Source organism: Bombina bombina, chromosome 6 (genome assembly GCF_027579735.1).
Source record: "Bombina bombina isolate aBomBom1 chromosome 6, aBomBom1.pri, whole genome shotgun sequence".
NCBI lineage: Eukaryota > Metazoa > Chordata > Amphibia > Anura > Bombinatoridae > Bombina > Bombina bombina.
In genome coordinates this window covers 898,688,109-898,713,745 of record NC_069504.1, presented here as the reverse complement: position 1 = coordinate 898,713,745, position 25,637 = coordinate 898,688,109, and the positions used below count along the sequence as shown (strand labels likewise).

General features: G+C 38.2%; 1 protein-coding gene across 1 annotated transcript in view; it reads right to left on the bottom strand.

Annotated features, from left to right (window-relative positions):
- Positions 1-25,637, bottom strand: part of CALML4 (calmodulin like 4) — a 153,177-nt gene that overhangs the window by 111,779 nt on the left and 15,761 nt on the right. Inside the window, exon 3 of the mRNA XM_053718508.1 lies at positions 6-146. Within this exon, the coding sequence (XP_053574483.1) occupies positions 6-146 (141 nt within the window). The remainder of the gene's footprint in view (positions 1-5; positions 147-25,637) is intronic.

The following is a 25,637-nucleotide window of genomic DNA, read 5'->3' as shown; positions in this document are numbered from 1 at the left end:
CATACCTATTTTGTGAATCTGCAGGTGTCGTGTAACTTCACTGGGGGTTGGACAAGTCCCCAGACAACGCATAACAGTCAGAAGGTCTCCAGCTGGGATCTTACCCTTGCCCTTTTTGTCGTACAAAGAAAAACATTCCTTGAACTCTAGAAAGAAGACAGAATATGTGACATGAAGTGATCTTTAACTACATAACATTTTTACTTTAACCAGTGATTCCCTTTGCAATTCTGAATGAACTTTCCTGAATACTGCACATTTCACTGATTAAAGGGACAGTCTACTGCAGAATTTTTATTGTTTAAAAAGAAAGATTTTGGATTACCAACACGCAGGGCCGCCACTAGAAATTTTGGGGTCCTTTACTTAACCATTGATCAGCCCCCCCCCCCTGACATGTGCAATTGTTGACCGAGTGAATAAAACACATATGCACTTATGCACTTTATTCTTAAGTGTAGTTAAACTTGGAAATGTTGTAAAGGTAGTAACACAGAAACACAGAAACACACAGACACACATAAGGATTAACATATAGACACTCTAGCAGACATGCAAAGAAACACAGACACCCACACAGACACTCAGCACTTGTTTACATTGACCTGACAAGTAATGAGATAGACTACAGTTTTGTCAAAAAAGGAGATTTACAAGACAAAATATGGAGTTCTGATTATCTTCTTGTAAAGGAAGATGCCAACTATATGATGACAACAGCATGCAGTGGCTGAAAGGAAGGGCCCAGAACTGCCTAAACAATAATTTAAAGGTTAAGTGATGGATTGGTGACTTTCGGATAGGCATGGACCCAAGCTGTGGTGGACATTTTCCAAAGTACAGATCTTAGTGAAGGACACCAAGGTCTACATTTAGCTACCAATCAGCAAGCTCTACCCGGGTGCTCAACAAAAAATGGGCCGGCTACTAAGCCTACATTCCTGCTTTTTCAAATAACGATACAAAGATAACAAAGATAAATTGATAATAGGAATAAGTAGTAAGAAGTGAATACAGCGCCAACAAGAGGCCAAGGGATAAATATACTCACAGAGAGATAAAAGAAGATTATTTAATGAACCATGTTAAAAAGCATCAGTAATAAAAGACTATATATAAAAAATGTAAAAAGCACATATAAATAAAATTACAAATACAGGAATATCTTACAGAAGCGGCTCAAAGGGCCAAAGCTGATAATTACAATAAAAACAGAGGTAATAACAGGTGATCAGTGTGAGTGGTACACCAGAATAAGAGTGTATACTAATAAAACAGAATTAGCCTAAGTGCAACTGTAGCAAGTGCATCAAGCAAAAAACTAATAAACAATAATACAAACAATAGTGTTCAAAATTAGTGTTACAAAAATAGTGTTCCAAAAAATAGAAAAATGCACTGCAGTGCAAAAAAAGGGGGGTAGCAAAATAATTGTATAGATACAATCAAATAGTGAGTGAGTGCAAATGGATATAAAAATGCTAGCTACTTAATCCAGTGAGGTTAAGATATAATTAAATAAAATACACAATATGCAATAACATAACAAATAAAATACACAATATGCAATAACATAAAAAATAAAATACACAATATGCAATAACATAAAAAATAAAATATAAAATATAATCCAAAAAAGTATTCAAAAAGTTGATCAACAAATGTTAGTGAAGAACAAAAATAAGTCAATCAAAACAAAAAAATGGAAAAAATGGGTGATGAAAAGCAAGGTGAAAGTGAGGAAATTGATTCCTTCCAATGTTAGTTACTTTAACAGATCCAAATTCCTGAGTGTGGTTGCTGAAGTAGCTGATTGGATCCTAGCACCTGTCAGCTGCTCCTATGGTATCCTAAAAAGTGTCCCTGTAAAAAAAGAAATTCACAACATAGTGTATCCAATATGAGAATGAAGTAAAGATTAAAGTAATGCTTACCAATATGTCAACGCGTTTCTGCCCTCAAAAAAGGGCCTTTCTCAAGACTAGTCTTGAGAAAGGCCCTTTTTTGAGGGCAGAAACGCGTTGACATATTGGTAAGCATTACTTTAATCTTTACTTCATTCTCATATTGGATACACTATGTTGTGAATTTCTTTTTTTACAGGGACACTTTTTAGGATACCATAGGAGCAGCTGACAGGTGCTAGGATCCAATCAGCTACTTCAGCAACCACACTCAGGAATTTGGATCTGTTAAAGTAACTAACATTGGAAGGAATCAATTTCCTCACTTTCACCTTGCTTTTCATCACCCATTTTTTCCATTTTTTTGTTTTGATTGACTTATTTTTGTTCTTCACTAACATTTGTTGATCAACTTTTTGAATACTTTTTTGGATTATATTTTATATTTTATTTTTTATGTTATTGCATATTGTGTATTTTATTTGTTATGTTATTGCATATTGTGTATTTTATTTAATTATATCTTAACCTCACTGGATTAAATAGCTAGCATTTTTATATCCATTTGCACTCACTCACTATTTGATTGTATCTATACAATTATTTTGCTACCCCCCTTTTTTTGCACTGCAGTGCATTTTTCTATTTTTTGGAACACTATTTTTGTAACACTAATTTTGAACACTATTGTTTGTATTATTGTTTATTAGTTTTTTGCTTGATGCACTTGCTACAGTTGTACTTAGGCTAATTCTGTTTTATCAGTATAAACTCTTATTCTGGTGTACCACTCACACTGATCACCTGTTATTACCTCTGTTTTTATTGTAATTATCAGCTTTGGCCCTTTGAGCCGCTTCTGTAAGATATTCCTGTATTTGTAATTTTATTTATATGTGCTTTTTACATTTTTTATATATAGTCTTTTATTACTGATGCTTTTTAACATGGTTCATTAAATAATCTTCTTTTATCTCTCTGTGAGTATATTTATCCCTTGGCCTCTTGTTGGCGCTGTATTCACTTCTTACTACTTGTGCATATTTTTTGGAGGTTGGTTAGGATCTCTGTTTGGATACAGCTTGGGGATTACCTTAGCGCTTGTACACACACCCTTTTTCACTGATAATAGGAATAAATTAGAAAGTTGCTTAAAATTGCATGCCCTATCTGAATCATGAAAGAAAGAAAAAATTGGGTTTAGTGTCTAACTGGATCATATAATATATTGGGTGTGGTGCAAGAAAGGTTTAAAGAAAATATCACCATTTTGTTGGCTTTAGGGCATAAAGAATACAGTAACAAAAATTAAAGTGTCATAGAATGCTGGCCTCTTTGTGACCTGTTAAGTTTCTTAAATTTAATTATCCTATATTATAAAAGTCCAAGTGTGTTTGACCAAAGCTGTCATGCGCAGTAGAGACAGCACGAGGACAAACACACCTGGCCTTGGATTCCCTACCTGATCTGCCGACTGCCGTAAGAAGAAGTGGGCGTGGCAGAGCATGTGTGGGGGCGTGGATGAGCATGGAGGGGGCGTGGCCTAGCGTGAAGACCCGTGAAGGGGCGGGGTCAGGGCCGTGAAAGGCCGTGGAGAGAGCTCAAACAGCTCAAAAGAGGGGAGAGCAGGGAGAGAGATCAAGAGGGGAGAAAGAGAGAGAGGGGAGAGAGAGAGAGATGGGGGAGAGAGAGGGGGGGAGAGAGAGGGGGTAGAGAGAGAGAGAGAGGGGAGAGAGAGGGGAGAGAGAGAGAGAGAGGGGAGAGAGAGAGAGAGAGAGAGGGGATAGAGAGAGGAGAGAGAGAGGGGGGGAGAGAGAGGAGAGAGTGAGAGGATGGAGAGAGAGGAGGGAGAGAGAGAGAGGAGAGAGAGAGAGAGGGGATAGAGAGAGGAGGGAGAGAGAGGAGAGAGAGAGGAGAGAGAGAGGAGGGAGAGAGAGAGGAGAGAGAGAGAGAGAGGGGAGAGAGGAGGGAGAGAGAGGAGATAGAGAGAGGAGAGAGAGAGGGGGGGAGAGAGAGGAGAGAGAGAGGGGAGAGAGAGAGAGAGAGAGGGGAGATAGAGAGGAGGGAGAGAGAGAGGGGAGAGAGAGAGGGAGACGGGGGGAGAGAGAGAGAGGGGAGAGAGAGGAGAGAGAGGAGAGAGGGAGAGAGAGAGGGGAGAGAGAGAGAGGGGAGAGAGAGAGGGGAGAGAGAGAGAGGAGAGAGAGAGAGAGAGAGGAGAGAGGGAGGGAGAGAGAGAGGGGAGAGAGAGAGGGGAGAGAGAGAGAGGAGAGAGAGAGAGGAGGGAGAGAGAGAGGAAGGGAGAGAGAGAGGAAGGGAGAGAGAGAGAGGGGAGAGAGAGAGAGGGGAGAGAGAGGAGGGAGAGAGAGAGAGAGAGAGAGAGGGGGAGGAGAGAGAGAGAGACACAGGGGGAGAGAGAGAGAGGGGAGAGAGAGGAGAGAGAGAGAGAGAGAGAGAGAGTGCAAAAGAGAGGGGGGAAAGAGAGCGCAAAAGAGAGGGGGGAGAGAGAGAGCTCAAAAGAGAGGGGGAGAGAGAGAAAGCAAAAGAGAGTGGGAGGGAGAGAACGCAAGGGGTGGGACCACTGTACTGCAAGAAATGGCCCGTGTGAACGGGCTTTAGGACTAGTCCTATAATATAAAAGGCCAAGTGTGTTTGTCCGTAGCTGTCATGCGCAGTAGAGACTGCGCAATGACAAACACACTTGGCATTCAACAGACTGACCAGGCATCTGGGGCTGATCAGGCGTGACGTGGGATAGAGAGAGAGCAAAAGAGGGGGGATAGAGAGAGCAAAAGAGGGAGGATAGAGAGAGCAAAAGAGGGGGGATAGATATCGCAAATGAGGGGGGATAGAGATAGCAAAAGAGAGGGGGGAGGGAGAGCAAAAGAGGAGAGATAAAGAGAGGGAGAGAGAAAGCAAAAGAGAGGAGGGAGAGAGAGAGCATAAGAGAGGGAGGAACGAGAGGGGAGAGAGAGAGAGCAAACGAGAGGGGGAGAGCGCAAAAGAGGGGGGAGAGAGAGCGCAAAAGAGAGTGGGGGAAAGAGAGCAAAAGAGAGGGGAGAGAGAGCATAAGAGAGGGGGGAGAGAGCAAAATAGGGGGGATAGAGAGAGCAAAAGAGAGAGGGAGAGAGAGAGCAAAAGAGAGAGAGGGAGAGAGAGCGCAAAAGAGGGAGGAAAAGAGAAGGGGGAGAGAGAGAACAAAAGAGAGGGGGGAGAGAGAGAGAGCAAAAGAGAGGGGGGAGAGAGAGCAAAAGAGAGGGGGGAGAGAGAGAACAAAAGAGAGGGGGGAGAGAGAGAAAGCAAGGGGTGGTACCGCTGTACTGCAAGAAATGGCCCGTGTGAACGGGCTTTAGGACTAGTCCTATAATATAAAAGGCCAAGTGTGTTTGTCCGTAGCTGTCATGCGCAGTAGAGACTGCGCAATGACAAACACACTTGGCATTCAACAGACTGACCAGGCATCTGGGGCTGATCAGGCGTGACGTGGGATAGAGAGAGAGCAAAAGAGGGGGGATAGAGAGAGCAAAAGAGGGAGGATAGAGAGAGCAAAAGAGGGGGGATAGATATCGCAAAAGAGGGGGGATAGAGATAGCAAAAGAGAGGGGGGACACGGACTTTAGAACTAGTTAAAAATAAATAAAAAAACAGACAAAACTGTAACTTGTATATGATAAAAACATGAAACAACATTTTTTTAAAATGTATAGTAGTTTTCCATTATTTTTTTTTCTACAAATCAAACTATGGTTTTCTTAGCTATTCTCCTGAATTTATAAATATTATGCATTTTAAATTAAAATGTACGTAGCCAAAATGACAAAATAGTATTGAGTATTTATATATCATGACAGTCTGGGATATCAGAATAGCTATTGTCTTCAACTGAAGAAATTAAAATTGGAATACATTTAAAACATGGTAAACTAGAGATGGGCAAAAGCAGGACACAAGCTAAAATTACCACTATGGCTTCCTTATAATCAGCACTAGATCTCAGGTTGCTGCCTGTTAAAGTGCACTGCTTTTGTATGCTTTTCCTTTGCATATACAGAAACACAGTGCAATGGCAGCTTGCTTCTTGAATCGTCCCTCTCTCGTCTCACTCAGAGCATTTTCCCGCTACTGAGTGGCTTCCTCACACGGGCGCTGCCCCAACCCTGCGAAACATGGCCCGCATGTGTCAAGGAGGATTCTATTCATCCAGAGTCCCTCCCCACCACAAAACGGGCAGCGGACACAGCAAGTGCCGGTCACAGACACCAGTTTCCGTGTACGGACACCTTGCCTATCCCTGCGGAAAGGTCTCATTAGTCTCAAAGTCTGTAGAAAGATGTGAATAATCAGTAGTAAGGTCAAAATGTCCTAAAAAGGAACAGAAAATGGACACACACGCAAACTCATACTTGCACATACACCCAAGGAAACACCCACAGAGACAGCCTCAGAAAACACACAAAGACATACACACTCACAGACACCCACAGAAAACACACAGACATACACACAGAGAGAGACACCCACAGAAAACACAGACATATGCACACACCCTTACAGAAACACCCATCGAAAACACACAGACATACATACACACACAAATACACCCTCACTGAGACATCCACAGACAAAACACAAAGACATACACACATACTCACAGAGACACCCACAGAAAATGCACACACACAGCCTCACAGAGATACCAACAGAAAACACAGAGACATATGCACACAACCAGGGCCGCCACTAGAAATTTTGGGGCCCCTGACTTAACCATTGATCAGCCCCCCCCCCCCCCCGTCCCCCCTTTGACATGTGCAATTTTGGACCAAGTGAATAAAATGTATATGCACTTTATTGTTAAGTGAAGTCAAACTTGGAAATGTTGTAAAGGTAGTAACACACAAACACACAGACACACATAAGGATTCACATATAGACACTCTAGCAGACACGCAAAGAAACACACAAACAATCTCAGACACCCAAACAGACACTCAGCACTTGTTTACATTGACCTCACAAGTAATGAGGTAGAATACAGTTTTGTCAAAAAAGGAGATTTACAAAACAAAATATGGAATTCTGATTATCTTTTTGTCAAGGAAGATGCCAACTAAATAATGACACGAGCATACAGTGGCTGAAAGGAAGGGCCCTGAACTGCCGAAAAAATAATTGAAAGGTTAAATGGTGGATTGGTGACTTCTGGAAAGGTCTCAGTCTCAAAGTCTATAGAAAGATGTGAATAATCAGTAGTAAGGTCAAATGTCCTAAAAATGAACAGACAATGGACACACACACACACAAACTCAAACACAAACTTGCACATACACCCAAGGAAACACCGACAGAGAGAGCCTCAGAAAACACACAAAGACATACACACACAGAGAGACCACCACATAAAACACACAAAGACATACACACACTCTCACAGAGACACCCACAGAAAATGCACAGACATACAGATACCCACAGAAAACACACAGACATATGCACACACCCTCACAGAGACATCCACAGAAAACACACAAAGACATACACACCCACCCTCACAGAGGCATCCAGAGAAAATACACAAAGACATACATACACACACCCTCACAGAGACACCCATAGAAAAAGCACAAAGACATACACCCACCCTCACAGAGAGACCCACTGAAAAAAAATACATACACACTCATAGAGACACAAACAAAAGCACAAAGACATAAACACAGACACCTACAGAAACACACAGGAGGTAAAATGTCTGCACATTGCATCCCCTAAATCAACAGTGTGTGACATGCATGATAAAAAAAAATGCAGAAATTAAGAGATCACTTTTTTAAAGAATCATAATTGTAAAAGTTTAAACAAAAATAATTCTGTGAATTCAAAATTGTACATTAATGATCTGGGTAGATGGCTAGATTAAGAAAAGTACTTTTGAAAGGTTGACATATGTTTGGCTTTTTTCCCCAACCAAGAGCACCACTTCAGATATGGTGTACACATGTTCCCATCTGTCAGCTGTACTTATGGATTTTGAAAATGCTGTACTCTATATATGGTCTTGGTGGAACCATAAGCTGTGGTACTCAGTCTCATACCATTAGATCTGGTTAAATGCAGGATTTAGGCTTGTTTGTATGTATTTCAAAATTAAGTCAGCTGTAGTATAAACTGAACAGTGTTAAGTTAACCTGTCTCATTTAAAACACTGAGCAATCTTAGTCTGAGAGTATAACATTTTATGCAGATGTAAAATCTTAGATAAAATGCCTCCTTGCATCTGGAAAGTCATTGCATAAAGGGGCAGTAAACTGGAATGTAATATATATATATATATATATATTAATAAAAAAACTCATATAAACTCATATCTGCCAAAAGGGCACCTACCATTTGTGTATTGAGGAGGAAACATTTCTGCATGGCTTTAAATATAGAATTTCTACAGCATTGTCAAATAATTATAAATACACTGCTGCATATTGCTTATAAAAATGTGTTTTTATGGACCCCTGACCCCACCATACAACTACTACCACACTGTTACAATCCGAAATTGCACAAAGAAATAAAAAACATTTTATATATATATATATATATATATATATATACACACACACACACACACAAATACATATACAATCACACACACACACATATATATGTGTGTGTATATATATATATATAAAATACGAAAGAGCAACAGGATGGCGCTAGAAAAATGGGATAAAGGCATTTATCCCATTTTTCTAGTGCCATCCTGTTGCTCTTTTGTATTTTTTATTTTGTTTAAAAGGTTTGAGGGACCCCCTTTTTTGTATAGGACATGCTGCTTTTCTTAAAATAGAGGATATTTGACATATTTTACTACACCTGCACCTTTCAATAATAGGTGCAAAATACACTCATAAGAAGCGCTAATAGGGCTAGTTATTGGATTCATTCCCCTGACTTTCCACCTTTTTGTTCTTGTGTGTATATATATATATATATATATATATATATATATATATATATATATATATATATATATATATATATTTGTTTTCTTCTTTTTTAAAACATTTTATCTTGACTGATAATGAGCCCTGCTCCTGTCCAGGAATCCATTACAGGCATATAGCAGTAGGGGTGGGGGGCTGCTCCCTTCAGAAATGCTGTGCCTTGCTGATATCAAATACATTGTAGATGCAGTTAACCCAGTTTTAGCCTTTTTGGCAGCCGTGGGGATAACTGCATCTGCTATGTATTTGAGCCGTTTCTCAGAGAGCAGGAGATTGTGTGGGAGGTTCCATAATGATTACATACCCTAAGTTTCAGACTGCAGACGTCCCTAGGGGGAAATATAAGTAAGTGGCTTTCCCTCCTCTTCACTCTCCTGCATGGACTCTGTTTTTAGACATAGATTGACCGGCTGCTACTGAGATCACAAACAGAACACGTTTGTAGAAAGTGAAAGTAAAACAGCCAATTTACAAATGTGTGCTAAAAGCAACCACTAGATGGAGCTGGTTTGCAAGAAATAACATACAAATCAATGCAGTACAGCCACATCTGAGAATTATTATTTTTTTTAAAAATCGGAGAATAATTATTTATAAAAAAATTGCATACTCCCGCAATTTGAAATTGCGGCAATTTAAAATTACGATTAATTGCATCATGCGATTAGTCATGCAGCCCTAATACACACACACCCTCACAGAGACACCTACAAAAAACACACCCACCCTCACAGAGACATCCACAGAACACACACACACAAACATACCTACATTAACCACACACACCATCCCCTAAATCAACAGTGTTTAACATGCATGATAAAAAAATAGCAGAAATTAAGAGATCACTTTTTAAAGAATCATATTTGTAAATGTGCAAACAAAAATACTTTTGTGAATTCAAAAGTGTACATTAATGATCTGTCAGAATGGGTAGATGAAGAAAAGGTTGAATTATGTTTGGGGTTTCCCCCACCCCCATTTTAAATCTGGTGTACAAATGTTCCCATCTGTCAGCTGTACTTATGGATTTTGAAACTTCTATACTCTATATGGTCTTGGTGGAACGATAAGTTGTGGTACTCAGTCTCATATCATTAGATCTGGTTAAATGCAGGATTTAAGCTTGTTTGTAGGTATTTCAAAATTAAGTCAGCTGTAGTGTAAACTGAACAGTGTTAATTTAACCTGACTCATTTCAAACACTGAGCAATCTTAGCCTGAGAGTATAACATTTTATGCAGATGTAAAAATTTTAGACGAAATGCAACCCGGCATCTGGAAAGTCCTTGCATAAAGGGGCAGTAAACTGGAATGTAATATATATATATATATATATATATATATATATATATATATATATATATATATATATATATATATATAAATATCTGCCAAAAGGGCACCTACCATTTGTGTATTGAGGAGGAAACATTTCTGCATGGTTTTAAATATAGAATTTCTACAACATTGTCAAATAATCAAATACGCTCCTGCCCCACTGAAGTTACAATCCGACATTGCACAAAGAAATAAAAAACATTTACTAAGTAAGTCCTACCTCCTCTGCAAATGAAAGTGATCTGCCGCCTGACTCAGGCACACACTGTACAGACTGAAGTGCCAAGTCTGTCTCACACTGTGCATAGTGGTTTAGTGCACACTCAGAAATCCTCTCAAATGCTAATGCTTTACTCCTTGTAATTATTATTATTCTTTATTTATAAAGTGCCAACAGATTCCGCAGCGCTGCCCATGAGTACAAGGATAAAAGTACATTAGAGAAACAATACAATAAAAGACAAAATTTTACAGACAAATACAGGGGGAATTGAGGGCCCTATTCCCATGGGAACTTACAATCTAGTAATTACATTTTCCACGCTCAATAGCACTCTGCTGTAGTGCCCTCTGGTGGCTGCCAAAAAAAAATAATAGTAGTTGTGCTTGCCTCATGGGGCCCCCTGGCCCAGTGGGCCCCTGAGAGGAGTGACCCCTTTTCCCCCCTGATGGCGGCCCTGCCAACAAGTTTTTATTAATATACTTTTTACCTGTGTGATTACCTTGTATCTAAGCCTCTGCATACTGTTAGCCAATCAGTGCTGACTAATAAATAACTCCACGGGAGTGAGCACATTGTTATCTAAATGGCACTCAAACTATTCTTTTTATTTTGATATTCTTTTGATAGCATGATCAGGGAAACAAGCAATTGCTGAGTGCTGTTCCTTATATAAAATGGATGACTTATCAATTTGGACAGAAGTGTTCTAACATTTTTTTTTTGCGGAGGGGCTGGCAGAAATGAAAACAGACTAAAATAATTTGTGTCTTCTGCACAACACAAATATTATTGATTTGACTCATACAGTCTACTACCTTTGACCTTTTAAGTCGGAACATGGATATAAGTTCTGTGGAATGTTCTATTCACTTATTCAATTTAACAAGATGGCACCTCATGGCTTCTCAACTCTTTCTTTCATAAGGGAAGACCAATATTGCCTTTCTCACCATCAAATCTCATTCTCAGATAGTTTAAAAGCAGCATCCAACCTATTCATGGACAGAAAGAACCTCTTCTCTTTTCAAAGGGAGCTATTTTCATCTTATCACTGACTCAAGCACAAATAGCTATGTGCAAACTTTGGTATACTCAAGATTCTTAAAGTCTAGAAGAGGCCAAATAATAAAATATTCTCGAGATTTGAGCCATACATCTAGATAGAGATACTTTTTAGCACAACCTGAAAGGCAAGTCAGCCAAAGTGTTCACAGACAACAAAACGGCTATATTGTACTTTCATGTTCAAGGACGAACAAAATGCCTTAGACTTTTATAACATTTTTTTTTATGGCCATTGGTCAATGTGGACTGTTTACAGTAGTGTTTCTATGAGGTGCACAAAACCTCAGAGAGTCAACATTCAACAAGTATACTGCTGACTCAAATTATGTCTTATTCAGATAACAGAAGAGTGGGTCTTGCCAGAAATAGATATCATGCCCTGTCCAAGTAACATCCAAATAGAAACCCTCTTAACCAGATACCTGCCACCCCTCTCTCAGGGAGTGTACACATTGGTAAATAGGTTTAAACTTGGTTATGTTTACCCACCAATCTCCCTGATTCCAAGGTTGTTAATTCAGAATACTACAAACAAAAACGAGGATCATAGCAATCTTGACTTTTTCACCAAGAAAGCCATGGGTTCCATTACCAAATTACCTGACCTTGGAACCTCTATGGTACCTGCCAATGGTTCCATGTGTTCTGCACAATGAGGCCAGTGAATCATCCTGGTTTGGGACATCTTAACTTAATGACATGGGTGCCGAGTGGACAAGAATTCCACAGTTTGTCAGGCTCAAAGGCGTTCTTCAACCTGTGCCTTAGCCGTGCTAAAATGGATGCAAGCAGCAGTGCTATTGAGACCTTATGGTGTGCTATGGTCAGTGCTGTGCCTGTATGAGCTTTCAGACTTAGCACAGTTGTTCCCTATTCTGGTTGTGCTAAAGGTGATACAGGCTTAGCTGCAGTAGTGCTAAATATACTTCAGGCTGTGAGACCTGTATGGAAGTTATTTGTGACCCCGGCGTTGGAAAAGAGCTTGCAGCAGAATGCTGGTACCGAAAGTTATAAAAAGGCCATTGAAAGTGCAATTTGGAGCTTTCTTATTTGTTAGTGATGATCTTTTTCTCTTGTTCCTGATCTCCCTATCTATATGACCGGTGCTGTTCCTGAAGCTAATGCTGCTCCTATACACGGACCCCTTTTACCGGTAAGCGCCATCTTTCTTTCTTTTATTTTGCTATCTTGTTATGACCCTGGCTTGTTTCCTGGACTCTTAACTGCCCCTTTGCTGAGTTGCTTGTTCTGGGCAGATTACCTAGTTGCTGACCTTTGGAATTGTAACCTGGAATATTCCAGGCTTATACAGCTACAGATTTAGGCTTGTTCCCGATTTCAGCTTCAAATCCACCTTCTGCATTTGTGAAACAAAGTAACAATCAACATTACTCATAACTTAGTACCTTTATGCTCTTAGATATTCGTAATTAAATCATTAAAGGGACAGTCTAGTCCAAAATAAACTTTCATGATTCAGATAGGGCATGTAATTTTATACAATTTTCCAATTTACTTTTATCACCAATTTTGCTTTGTCCTTTGGTATTCTTAGTTGAAAGCTAAACCTAGGAGGTTCATATGCTAATTTCTAAGCCCTTGAAGGCCACCTCTTCTCTCTGGGCATTTTGACAGTTTTCCACCACTAGAGGGTGTTAGTTCATGTGTGTCATATAGATAACACTGTGCTAACGCACGTAGAGTTCCTATGAGCCAGCACCGATTGGCTAAATGCATGTCTGTCAAAAGAACTGAAATAAGGGGGCAGTTTTCAGAGGCTTGGATACAAGATAATCACATAGGTAAAAAGTGTATTTATATAACTGTGTTGGTTATCCAAAACTAAGGAATGGGTAATAAAGAGATTATCTATCTTTTAAAACAATAAAAATTGTGGTGTAGACTGTCCCTTTAAGACATTTCTTCAGGCCAGGAAAGAATCTATTACATGATTATGTTATTAGATCTGGTATATTCAATTATTTCACACTTTGAATCCAACCAAAAATCAGATCATATGCATCTTCAAAGTTTTTTTATGCTTTTTTACAGAACTATTAGAACAATGTAGGCACACATCATTAGATAATTTTACTCTTAAAAAAATAATTTTTGTTTGCAGTTGCCACTACTATAGGGGTTTCTGAACTACAAACTTTTTCAGTCAAGCATATCTGATTTATCAAGATGATAACATTGTTCTCAGAACTGTTCTGGAATTGTTACCTCTATTCCATAAATCACACGTAGTTGTTCTGCTGACCTTCTGGCTATAGAAAAATATAGTACGCAACCTGGATGTTGTCGTCAACTTCAAATTTAAGTTGTAAACACCAAAGACTAGATGGAGTTAAATCTGCCATTTGTCATGCTACCGGTCCATAAATGTTCCTGTTCCAGTAGTTTTTTCCATTTAAGTATTTAACTCATGAGTAACTGAAGCAGATGCCTCTCAGAACTTTGTCAAGCAGTACATTGAAAGTTGCTACATACCTTTATTTTTTTTATTTTTTTAAAACCAGCTTTATTTGTCAAAAAAAAAAAAGCTTCACCATTGTACTAAAATTGGAGGCGAAGCTCCCAATCTTTACATACAAGGGCTGGTTAGTTGGTTCTATTTCTTACGATATACCTCGAATTCTTAGATTATTGCGTCTTCCTCGATTCTCCAGGTCCTCCACTTTATCCTGTAGAGATTTGTTCTTGTGTAGAGAAGAAGGTGTTTAAGGTGCCTGTTTGGGTTAGGGTTTTGTTGTTTCTGTCCCCTTTAGTAAGTCTTTTAGATGCCATTTTGTAGAGATGTATTTGCCTCTTTTTATCAGTTGCGTATTTGTTAGTAGCTTGTAGCTTTTTCTCTTGAATGTTAATTTTCAGATCCAAAGGTTTGTTCCTCTATCAAATGTTCTATTACTAGGATTGTGGAGAATATGAAAAATAAAATTATCTTCCTCTCACACTATGTGATCTAAAATTGCATTTATATCAGAGGGGTGTTGAATATATTTTCTTTTACTATATTCAATCCTGGTCGCAGTGAATTATGCTCAACTGAAGAGTGTCTATAAGTTATATTTTATTTCTTCTATAAGGCATTTATGTATACCCCTTTTGTGTTATTTCTTCTATATATGTGATTTCCAGATAGTACTCACGCTTTCTTGCAGGTCTCCATGTGACCTAGGCCGCAGATGAGACCTAGGTGTTGCGTAGTCCAAAATGCTGTCGGAACTCAATAGCTATAAATACATGTGCGTTTGCACCAAAATCTGTTGAGTTGTTTTCAGGAGGATTGCTTATGCATAGCGGATGCGGTTTGAAGAAAGGTGGTATGAAAGTTCCTGCTTCTTCATTTGTGTCTATGCAGACTTAGTTGTGTCACACTTTGTAATTACGGTCTATGAGCTGTTAGCGGATCCATCTTAAGACAGCTGTAGGTTCGTCCGGTTTTAGACCCAGTCTGTTCTTAAAGTATTAGGAAAGGTTATTCTGGCTATAACATTATTTTAGCATAGCTTTAAGTGATGTGATGGACAGATGTTGAATCGGAGCTAGCGATCTACGCATCCATGTTCCTGCATGGTCAGGCTCCGCCCCCTCGCTACATACCTTGGTATTTTATTATAAACTGGATGTTTAACGGTCTGCAGAAGCAAGATTTGGAAGAAAAACCTTACATGCAGTTCTCTCCCAAAATTAAAAAACACATGCAGCAGGTTTTGTTTGCTTCACTCATTTCCCTCCTTTGATTTCATTCCTTTAAATATCAATTCATTGGTCAATATATGATAATTAGTAGCAATAACCAGGATAATTGGAAATAAAAAAAAATACAGCTTATTTTTTGTCTCACATCTCAACATTTACCAAGCGTCATCACTTTCTTTCGTTATTAGATATTTTGGACATTCACTAAAAATGAGTAACATAGTCAAAGGTTCTCAATTTAAAATAGGTAAAAGGGGAATTATGAGTTATTTCCAATGGAGAGTTGTTTTTTTCATTGATGAATGTAGTCAAGAAATATGAGCTAATATATGAATATATTGTTTTTTAATTTCTGAGTTTATTTATAGCACTTGTGTTCAGATTTAAAAATATGATTAAATATTACTCTTTTAAGTCAGTAAACCCATTCAAAATCATATTCATTGTATGAAAACAGTTTTCTTCATTTATTAGACATTCCAAACAATTAGAAGGGCTGGTGATTGAATTGGTAAAGCTACTCAAATTGCATATAAATTAATTAAAACTATAAGAAATTGGTTTCACATACTTTTCAAGGGGGAATGTTTAGTTTTCCCTAAAGCAAAAAATGAAAGTAAAACAGTACTGATGATGGCTGACTGAGTCTTTCATAAAGGTGGTAAGAGTCCACGATCCACTACTCCTGGGAATTACCTTCCCTGTCACTAGGAAGAGGCAAAGATTCCCAAGCCCCAATAACTCTATAAAACCCCTCCCACATCCATAGTAGTTAGTCTTATATTTGCCTCAGCTCAAGGAATATGAAGAATGGAGATGTGCAGATGATTTCTTCATTGTGAGGGGTTATCAGACTGAGTTTAGGCCCATTTCCTCTCAGAGTGCAGTGTTTGTCAAGAGGGTAGTTTAAGGCGTTTAATAAAGTATATATACAGCGCCAACACTCAAACGATACAAGCTCCCAAAGTGAGATCCCTAAAACTCAAAGAATAGCTATAGATTATAAAAAAGGAAGCGCCAACCAAGGCTAAAGTATCAGATTAACAAATTGAGTATCAAATAATCAGAATAAATATACATTTAATAACATATAGAATTAGGGTACCCTATACATATAAAAATATTACATTTTATATGTATAGGGTACCCTAATTCTATATGTTATTAAATGTATATTTATTCTGATTATTTGATACTCAATTTGTTAATCTGATACTTTAGCCTTGGTTGGCGCTTCCTTTTTTATAATCTATAGTTTAAGGAGTTCAGTGTGTGCCTTATTTTTTCTTTCCCATGAAAATTTAAGTAACTATCCTCCCAAGGATGTCGCAGGGACTTGTCTTTTGCCTCTTCCTATAGGGTCTACAGTTAACTGGTTTTCATGCTATCAAGCATAGTAGGAGAGTGTTATAGGTTAGTGATATATTTAATTTTAAAACGTTAACAATTCTTTAAACCTATAATATAAGGGGCTCTATTTCTGAGACATTTTATTTTTAACTTCCTGGGTATTTCTTTTTTTAATATATTATAAATGTAAAAGTACCTTTATTTTTCTGGCTGCATGTGAGCGCACGGGTACACGCATCATTGCATGAGTGAGGGCGCACAGGTGTGTGTGAAAATGCCTGCGTGGTTGTGCTCTCATATTATTAACTATGGAATCTTCTGAATCTGTCACTAATCCTACTGTGGAAGCAGAAATTGCAGGACCGGACTGGAAAATCAGACCGGCCCTGGAAATGTTTTATAGACCAGACCAGCCCCGCCCCCTCTGAGTCAGCCCCACCCCTTCATCTTAGCCCCACCCCCTCCAACGCAGCCCCCCCTCCTGCCCAATCTCCCCAGCAATGTAAAGACACCTTCCCTCACCTCACACTGTGTAATGTTGCCTTGTGCTATACAGTTTTAAATGCATAATTTTCTGACAATTTCAATGTACCATAAAAAAATAACACGTATAACAATAACATTGTGCACTCTTTTGTCTCCTCACAGAAAAGTGTACAGAACATGCAAGGCCATTACAGGGTTAACAGAAGGATTGCATTGACAGTCTGGCACCAAGTGAAATCTGCTATGTTAAAGCATATGCAGTGAGCAATAGTTAAGATTTCTCATATCTGTGCAATATCCCAACCATTACCATTCCTCATATTAACTCTTCTTAGTATCAGAAGCATACGCCAAGAATACAATCCCACTTATTACAGTCATCTCCCTATTATTATAGAAGAGCTGAGCCCTAATAAAAGCTCTTTTTCTTTATTTATTCCAATTGTACCATTTAGTATTAATATTTCACACCAGATTTTTTAGCTATTGTATAACCTGCGTAATGCCCTCATCCCCAGCATTAGAGCTGCTGTATCCCATACATTAGAGCTAAGGGGTCCCTCAGCATTAGTGTTAAGGTAACTGGCTGTGTTCTCAGTATTAGGACTATTGCATCCCTACTACTGGAGATGTATTACTTTATTAGTCCTGCTGTAATCTCAGTAATAAAGCTGTTTTCCAGGTATCCCAAAATTCCCTCACAATAGCAGCTGCAACCCAGGTAATACAGCTGTTAGCATAGCCTCTGTATTAGAATATAATTCTTACTTTTAACATTGCTGTGCCAGTAACAAGGTACCATGTGGTAGAAGAGCTGTGTATTAAGTCAGATATAAACACACAGTTTTAGCTAAATTCTAGGTTCATCAACTAAAAAAAATACCCATATCCTGCTATAAACCTGGATAATACCATATAACTGTATACCAGTAACACCTGTATTTTAGCAAGTTCATGTGTATTAGATATAACAGTCCTGTTAATAAAGCTATATCCCATTATATTATAGTGTACCCCATGCACTAAATATTAGGCTAAAAATCTATTTTATCCTATGTATACCTACTGTATAACAGATGTACCCACCCCAAGGCACCCCCACTATAAGAGATAATGATATAACCCAGGGATCCACAAAAATATAGATACACCCCAGGATTTTCCACAGAAATCTCTCTAGTAGTATTACCGCTGTACCTCAGTATATCAGGCAGACTCCAGTATTAGATCTGTAGCCGCAACATTAACTGGTTACAGGTGTTTTAGGCACCGGGTACAGCCGCAGCTATATCCCCGGTATCAGAACCGTGCCTCAAGTGGTACTCACATGTCCGCTTGCGGGTCCGGGAAGCTGATTGGGTCCCACCGAGCAGGATGAGGCCGGTGTGTATGAGGCACAGAGCGGGAAGAAGCGGGCGGGGAGCCATCCTGAGGATGGAGTAAATAAATTTTACTCGCACAGCGTCTTCTGCATGTGGCTCAGAGAAGGCGCAATCCACATAGGTCCGCTTCGCCCCCTGACTCTCACACTTGCATTTCCCGGCTGCGGCCGCTGCATCTGTCTGCAGCTGAGCTGCTTGTAGTTGAACCTACTAACTTTCTTGCCTATGTGGTGGCCCAATCCGGCCCTGTGCAGCTGCCGGCCCACCGGGATTTTTCCCGGTATCCCGCAGCTCAATCCGGCCCTGAATTTCTGAACACCTCTCTACAAATATTAAGTGTGTTTATTGTAATTTGGATGAGGTATCCCTCCTTTTTTATGTGATACCTGTCTTAATATCGACGCATTCAGACCAATTTAATGCTGCACTTGCTTCCTAAGGTGCTATTGTTCCTAGGTATCCTTTTTTGAAGAAGCAGCAATGCACTACTGGGAGCTAGCTGAATGCACTGGGTGAGACAATAAGATGAGACATATATGTGCAGCCACCAATCAGCAGCTCCTAAATCTACCAAAGTATCCTTTTCAACAAAGGATATCATGAGAACAAAACAAACTAGCTGCCATATAGTGTTATTGACAAGTTTTCAACAAAAGATAAACAAGTACAATTTGATAATAGTAAAACATTTTTTTTTTATATTTTAATTTTCTATTTGAGGTTCATTTCAAGGCATACAACATAAGTAAATTCTCATGAAAAAAGATGTCAGTTTTACAGTGAGTACATACAATAAAATGAGGAAATAAGAGACAAAAGGCTAGTAACATATGTACCATGTAAACATTATAAGGATAGGATGCCAAGCACCCTAAAGACCTTCTAAATAACATAGGAGGACACTTTTGGGTCTTTAAAAATAAAAGAAAGTTTTAAACCAGAAGAAGGCAATTGCAAACAAAGGAGATCACTTGTGGATCTCAAATGGCAAACCTCATTTTTATAATATAAAGAAAAAGAAAGGCTCAGCCAACGACATGTAAGGATGCTACTAAACTAGGTAAATATAAAAAGAAACTGTGTAGCACGGTCCTAGACTGCTAAAGGTTAGTTCCCAACTTTGAAATGTAACTGCCTCTAATGGGGGGAGCGTAGGTAGTAATTATTTTATTGCCCCTGCACTAAAGTTTCTGTATAGGGATATAAAATGAGGGGGATGCAAATACCACAAAAGGAGCCGCTTCCAGATCTTAACTATAGGTTGTGGGTATTGACTGAAGATTAGAGTTGAAGAAATCACTTTACTGTTGACCACTGCTCTCAGAAATAGGGTGGTCTGAGCCATAACCTCTTAGTTAGGGTAAATATATGACCATGCTGTCTCGGACGCAGACAACACAGATTTAAGTGTAAATAATAAGCTGAGGGAAAGGCTTGCAAAAATGTTATAAGTAAGTAACCTATTCCTAAAATATTAATAAGCAATGCATTTTGCAGTAACAGAGGGATATAGCTCTACTAGTAAAAATCTAAACTTACTTACTATAGATAACTGTTTTATGCACTCTTTCACCATCGTCATTTGTGAGTAGCAGAGTCTCAGTCACAGTCCATGTAGACCCCTGTGTATAAGTGATCAAGTCTTTCAGATATAGATACAAAAGAGGGATGGTGTGAGTGCTATCAAAAATGGTGAATTTGCTAACCGTCCCTAATTGGATCACTGATTCCTCAAAAATGATCATGGGGTACAAACAAAAAACAAAAGGTATGGGACAAAAAGAGCTCCGAAAGGGAGCTCACCAAAAAGAATAAAAATAATATTATATATATATATATATATAAATAATAATATATATGTATTTAAAATGGGTTGTGATTAAAACCTCAAATATATTGAGGATAAAATTGTGTATAAAGTACCTCGTGATATGTGACACAAAATATATATTTAATAAAATGATAACCCTTAAGGTTAAAAACAAATGAATATAATGTGTAAAAAATGAAATAGGATATGACAAATGAGTGTATCCGATAAATTATATACAAATTATTTAAAAACAAATCTTAAAACTAATCTATATATGATTAATTAAATGATAAAAGATGCCGGCATCTAAGTTATTCCAAAAAACAAATCCTAACGGACCTAAAAAAAAAACTTAAAAAAAGTAGCACCAATATAACATAGGTTAATACAATGTATTAACAATATGGCGTTAGTAATACATGTGCAAACAGCAAGTGAATCTCAGAGGATTAGTATACACTCAATTATGAGAGCTGAGAGTCCGTTGTTAGAAAAAATCCCTTTTAAATAAAAGGCCTTGGTGAGTAGTATCAGATTCTAATTGGATCTATGTGTTTCTTCGGCTGTGCACAGCTATAGAATTCACGTATTAAACAACTCACAGTTCGTAGTGTTAGAGTGGATATTTGGAATCCATCGGAAGCCCCGATGGGTAGGATGACGTCATACCACGTGACCTGATTAGCTCGTGTTACAGGTCTCTCATCAAATGGTTCCTTGTCCAATAGAGGCCAATTTGTTCCGTAGTTGCAGATCCAATACAAGTGTAGAAAGAGTGTGTTTATTCCATTTTGAGAGCCATGTATAAACTGTATTAGCTTAAATAAGACTCAGTTGTATCATTAGAGTCTCTGCGTTTGCTCAGATAAGACCCAGTTGATATCAGTGAAGTCCTTTTTTGAGTTGAATATAAAGCAAAGTTTCACGTCTAGCAGGAATTACACATATACGGGTAGATTACGAGTCTTGCATTATGAGGGATGCAGTGCTAACATGCAGTTTATTCTCACCGCTCACTTCCCTACAGCGCTGGTATTACAGGTTTTTACAAACCCGGCGTTAACAGGCAAGAAGTGAGCGTAGAGCAAAATTCCGTTCCACACTGCACTCCAATACCAGCGCTGCTTAATGTGAGCGGTGAGCTGGTTGTACGTGCTCGTGCACGATTTCCCCATAGACATCAATGGGGAGAGCCGGCTGAGAAAAAGCAAAGCAGTGTAAAACTCAGTAACGCAGCCCCATTGATTCCTATGGGAAAACACATTTATGTTTACAACTAACACCCTAACATGAACTCCGAGTCTAAACACCCCTAATCTTACACTTATTAACCTCTAATCTGCCGCCCCGACATCGCCGACACCTACATTATACTTATTAACCCCTAATCTGCTGCCCCCAACATCGCCAACACCTACATTATATTTATTAACCCCTAATCTGCTGGCCCCAACATCGCCAACACCTACATTATACTTATTAACCCCTAATCTGCTGCCCCCAACATCGCCAACACCTACATTATATTTATTAGCCCCTAATCTGTCGCCCCCAACATCGCCGACACCTACATTATACTTATTTACCCCTAATCTGCTGCCCCCAACATCGCCAACACCTACATTATATTTATTAACCCCTAATCTCCCGCCCCCAATGTCGCCGCTACCTACACTTATTAACCCCTAATCTGCCGCCCCCAACGTCGCCGCCACTATTCTAAATTTAATAAACCCTAAACCTAAGTCCCCCCAAAATAAAAAAAACCCTAGCCTAAACTAAATTATCAATAGCCCTTAAAAGGGCCTTTTGCTGGGCATTGCCCCAAAGAAATCAGCTCTCAACAACAGTAAAACCCACCACCCACACAACCAACCCCTCAAATAAAACCCTAACTAAAAAAACCTAAGCTCCCCATTGCCCTGAAAAGGGCATTTGGATGGGCATTGCCCTTAAAAGGGCATTTAGCTCTATTGCTGCCCAAAGCCCTAACCTAAAAATAAAACCCACTCAATACACCCTTAAAAAAATCCTAACACTAACCCCCGAAGATTCACTTACCGGGAGAAGTCTTCATCCAAGCGGCAAGATGTCCTCAACAAAGCAGACAGAAGTGGTCCTCCAGACGGGCATAAGTGTTTCTCCAGACGGGCAGAAGTCTTCATCCATACGGCATCTTCTATCTTCATCCTTCAGACACGGAGCGGCTCCATCTTCAAGACATCCGGCGCGGAGCATCCTCTTCAAACTACGTCTTCTTCGGAATGAAGGTACTTTTAAGTGACGTCATCCAAAATGGCGTCCCTTAGATTCCGATTGGCTGATAGAATTCTATCAGCCAATCGGAATTAAGGTAGAAAAAATCCTATTGGCTGATGCAATTAGCCAATAGGATTGAACTTCAATCCTATTGGCTGATCCAATCAGCCAATAGGATTGAGCTTGCATTCTATTGGCTGTTCCAATCAGGTTAGGTTAGGTTTTATTTTACAGGTAAATTTGTATTTATTTTAGTTAGGTAGTTATTAAATAGTTAATAACTATTTAGTAACTATTCTACCTAGTTAAAATAAATACAAACTTGCTTGTAAAATAAAAATAAACCCTAAGTTAGCTACAATGTAACTATTAGCTATATTGTAGCTAGCTTAGGGTTTATTTTAAGGTAACTATTTAGTTTTAAATAGGAATAATTTAGGTAATGATAGGAATTTTATTTAGATATATTTTAATTATATTTAAGTTAGGGGGGTTAGGGTTAGACAGGTTTAAAGGGTTAATAAATTTAGAATAGTGGCGGCGACATTGGGGACGGCAGATTAGGGGTTAATAAGTATAATGAAGGTAGCGGTGATGCTAGGGGCGGCTGATAAGGGGTTAATAAGTATAATGTAGGTGGTGGTGATGTTAGGGGCGGCAGATTAGGGGTTAATAATATTTAACTGGTGTTTGCGATGCAGGAGTGCGGCAGTTTAGGGGTTAATATGTTTATTATAGTGGCGGCGATGTCCGGAGCGGCAGATTAGGGGGTTAATAATTTTATTTTAGTGTTTGCAATGCGGGAGGTCCTCGGTTTAGGGGTTAATAATAGGTAGTTTATGGGTGTTAGTGTACTTTTTAGCACTTTAGTTATGAGTTTTATGCTACAGCTTTGTAGCGTAAAACTCATAACTACTGACTTTAAAATGCGTTAGGAATCTTGGCGGTAGAGGGTGTACCGCTCACTTTTTGGCCTCCCAGGACAAACTCATAATACCGGCGCTATGGAAGTCCCATAGGAAAACGTCTTTACGAAATTTACATAAGTTGGTTTGCGGTAAGGCCAAAAAAGTGTGCGGTATACCTATACCTGCAAGACTCGTAATAGCAGCGGGCATAAAAAAGCAGTGTTAGGACCTGATAACGCTGCTTTTTTACCTTAACGCAAAACTCGTAATCTAGGCAATAGTTTGCTCAAGGCAAACAAACAATGTACCTGATAACGTGCTCAGTAGAAGGGAATACAAGTTCTATTTCAAGAATTACTCATATGCACATATTCCAAATATTTAAGAAATGGGGATGAACCTGCATGTACAAGTATAAATCCCTAGTTTAGATTACAGACAGTAAGCAAAATTCTACGCGTTTCGGTAGACACAGCTACCTTTATCAAGATGCTTACTGGTACTAACACATCCCCTTATATAGGGAACAAATAATGCAATGAACCATGTGATAGGTTAAACTGTATCTGCCCAATAGGACCAAAGAAGGAGTGTCAGAATTGTTTCCACCTATATCAGAAAGGCAGCTAACTTACTTGTGCATAGTTTTAACCTATAAAGTGCTGGACAATTTAAATGTCATAACTAAAATGCCATAATTAAAATGTGATTTATCTACACATGAAGTGAATTTTTATATTTATATTTTTATTACCTGCTAGTTGATGATAAATTAAGTGAAAAAAATAATATGTGTTGACAAAGTTTACAAAACATAAATATAACAAGAATAAAGAATGATGAAATGGCAAACTCAGCGCAATATTTGTTTTTATATATATGTATAGCACTGATATTTACTACTAAAGGAGCTTCTCTAGGATGTGGAGATAGAGTGTATAGATCAAATGCAGTTTTGTGATATCCAATACAAATAAAACGATTGTTAATTGGAATACACAAATATATATATATATATATATATATATATATACTGTATGTATCCAAAAAAGGATACATTAAATGATAGTAATGTATATTACAATTCACATATATAAAATGTGTATAAAGATGGGTATGATAAATGGTATATTAGAGAATATAAAAGAAGTGATGTGTAACAATATATGTCTTTATGATTATATTAAATTATTTAAATCAAAAGCACTATTAATTCCTTGTGGATATAAAGTTCTAAAACAATAAATCAGTTCAGCTTCTCTTTTAAGTAATATTTTTTTCCATATTCCCTCCCCTAATGTTTGGATGAATTTTTAAAATGTCCCAGAATTTGAACCATTTTATATCCCCTAAATGTATATCTGTGAAGTGTTGATATAATGCAGTCTTATTAGTTTTATGCTCTATATTCCAAATGTGTTCTGTTCTCTGATCCTATCTCTCAGAATACGACTAGTTTGTCCTATATAAAATAAATCACAGGAACGTTTAATACAATATATAACAGAGTCACTACACTTAATAATTTCTTTGATTGTAAAAGTGTTTTGTTTATCAGTAGAGACTATTTCCTTAATTTTACTACTTGATTTACAAGACTTGCAGGTATGGCAGGGAAAACAAACCTGTTAGTTTTTCATTATCTAGACCAACGTCAATCAGACTGCTTTTTGAGTTTTTGAATTCACTAGGGGAAAGATAACTTTTTAGATTTTTTGCTTTTTTAAAAATAAGGTCAGGATGTTTTTTTACTTTTTTTCCCCAAAATTGGATCTTGCTGAATATAATGCCAATGTTTATTTAAAATGTTTTTTATTTCTTTGTGTTGGGAACTGTATTCTGTGATAAATGGAACTGTAACAGCATCCTCGCATACAGAATGAGTGTTAGAGGATTTCTTTGAATTAGTTGTTTCATTAGATCTATGTTGAGTAGGATTTTTCTATCAATAGTTCTTATTGTATCCTTTGTTTCTAGAACTTTTTTTAAATTATAGCCCTTTTCTTTTAACCGGTTGACCAATATATCTGATTGGATGTCATAAGATTCAATATCAGTACAATTTTTTCTCACTCTCAAAAATTGACTTTTGGGAATATTAGATTTATATTTATATTTTAGATTTCTCAGATATAGAGAAATGCTGGTAAAAAGAGTCCGTATGTTTTAAGGTAGAAGAATGTCCCTTAGGGTGATCTTCTCT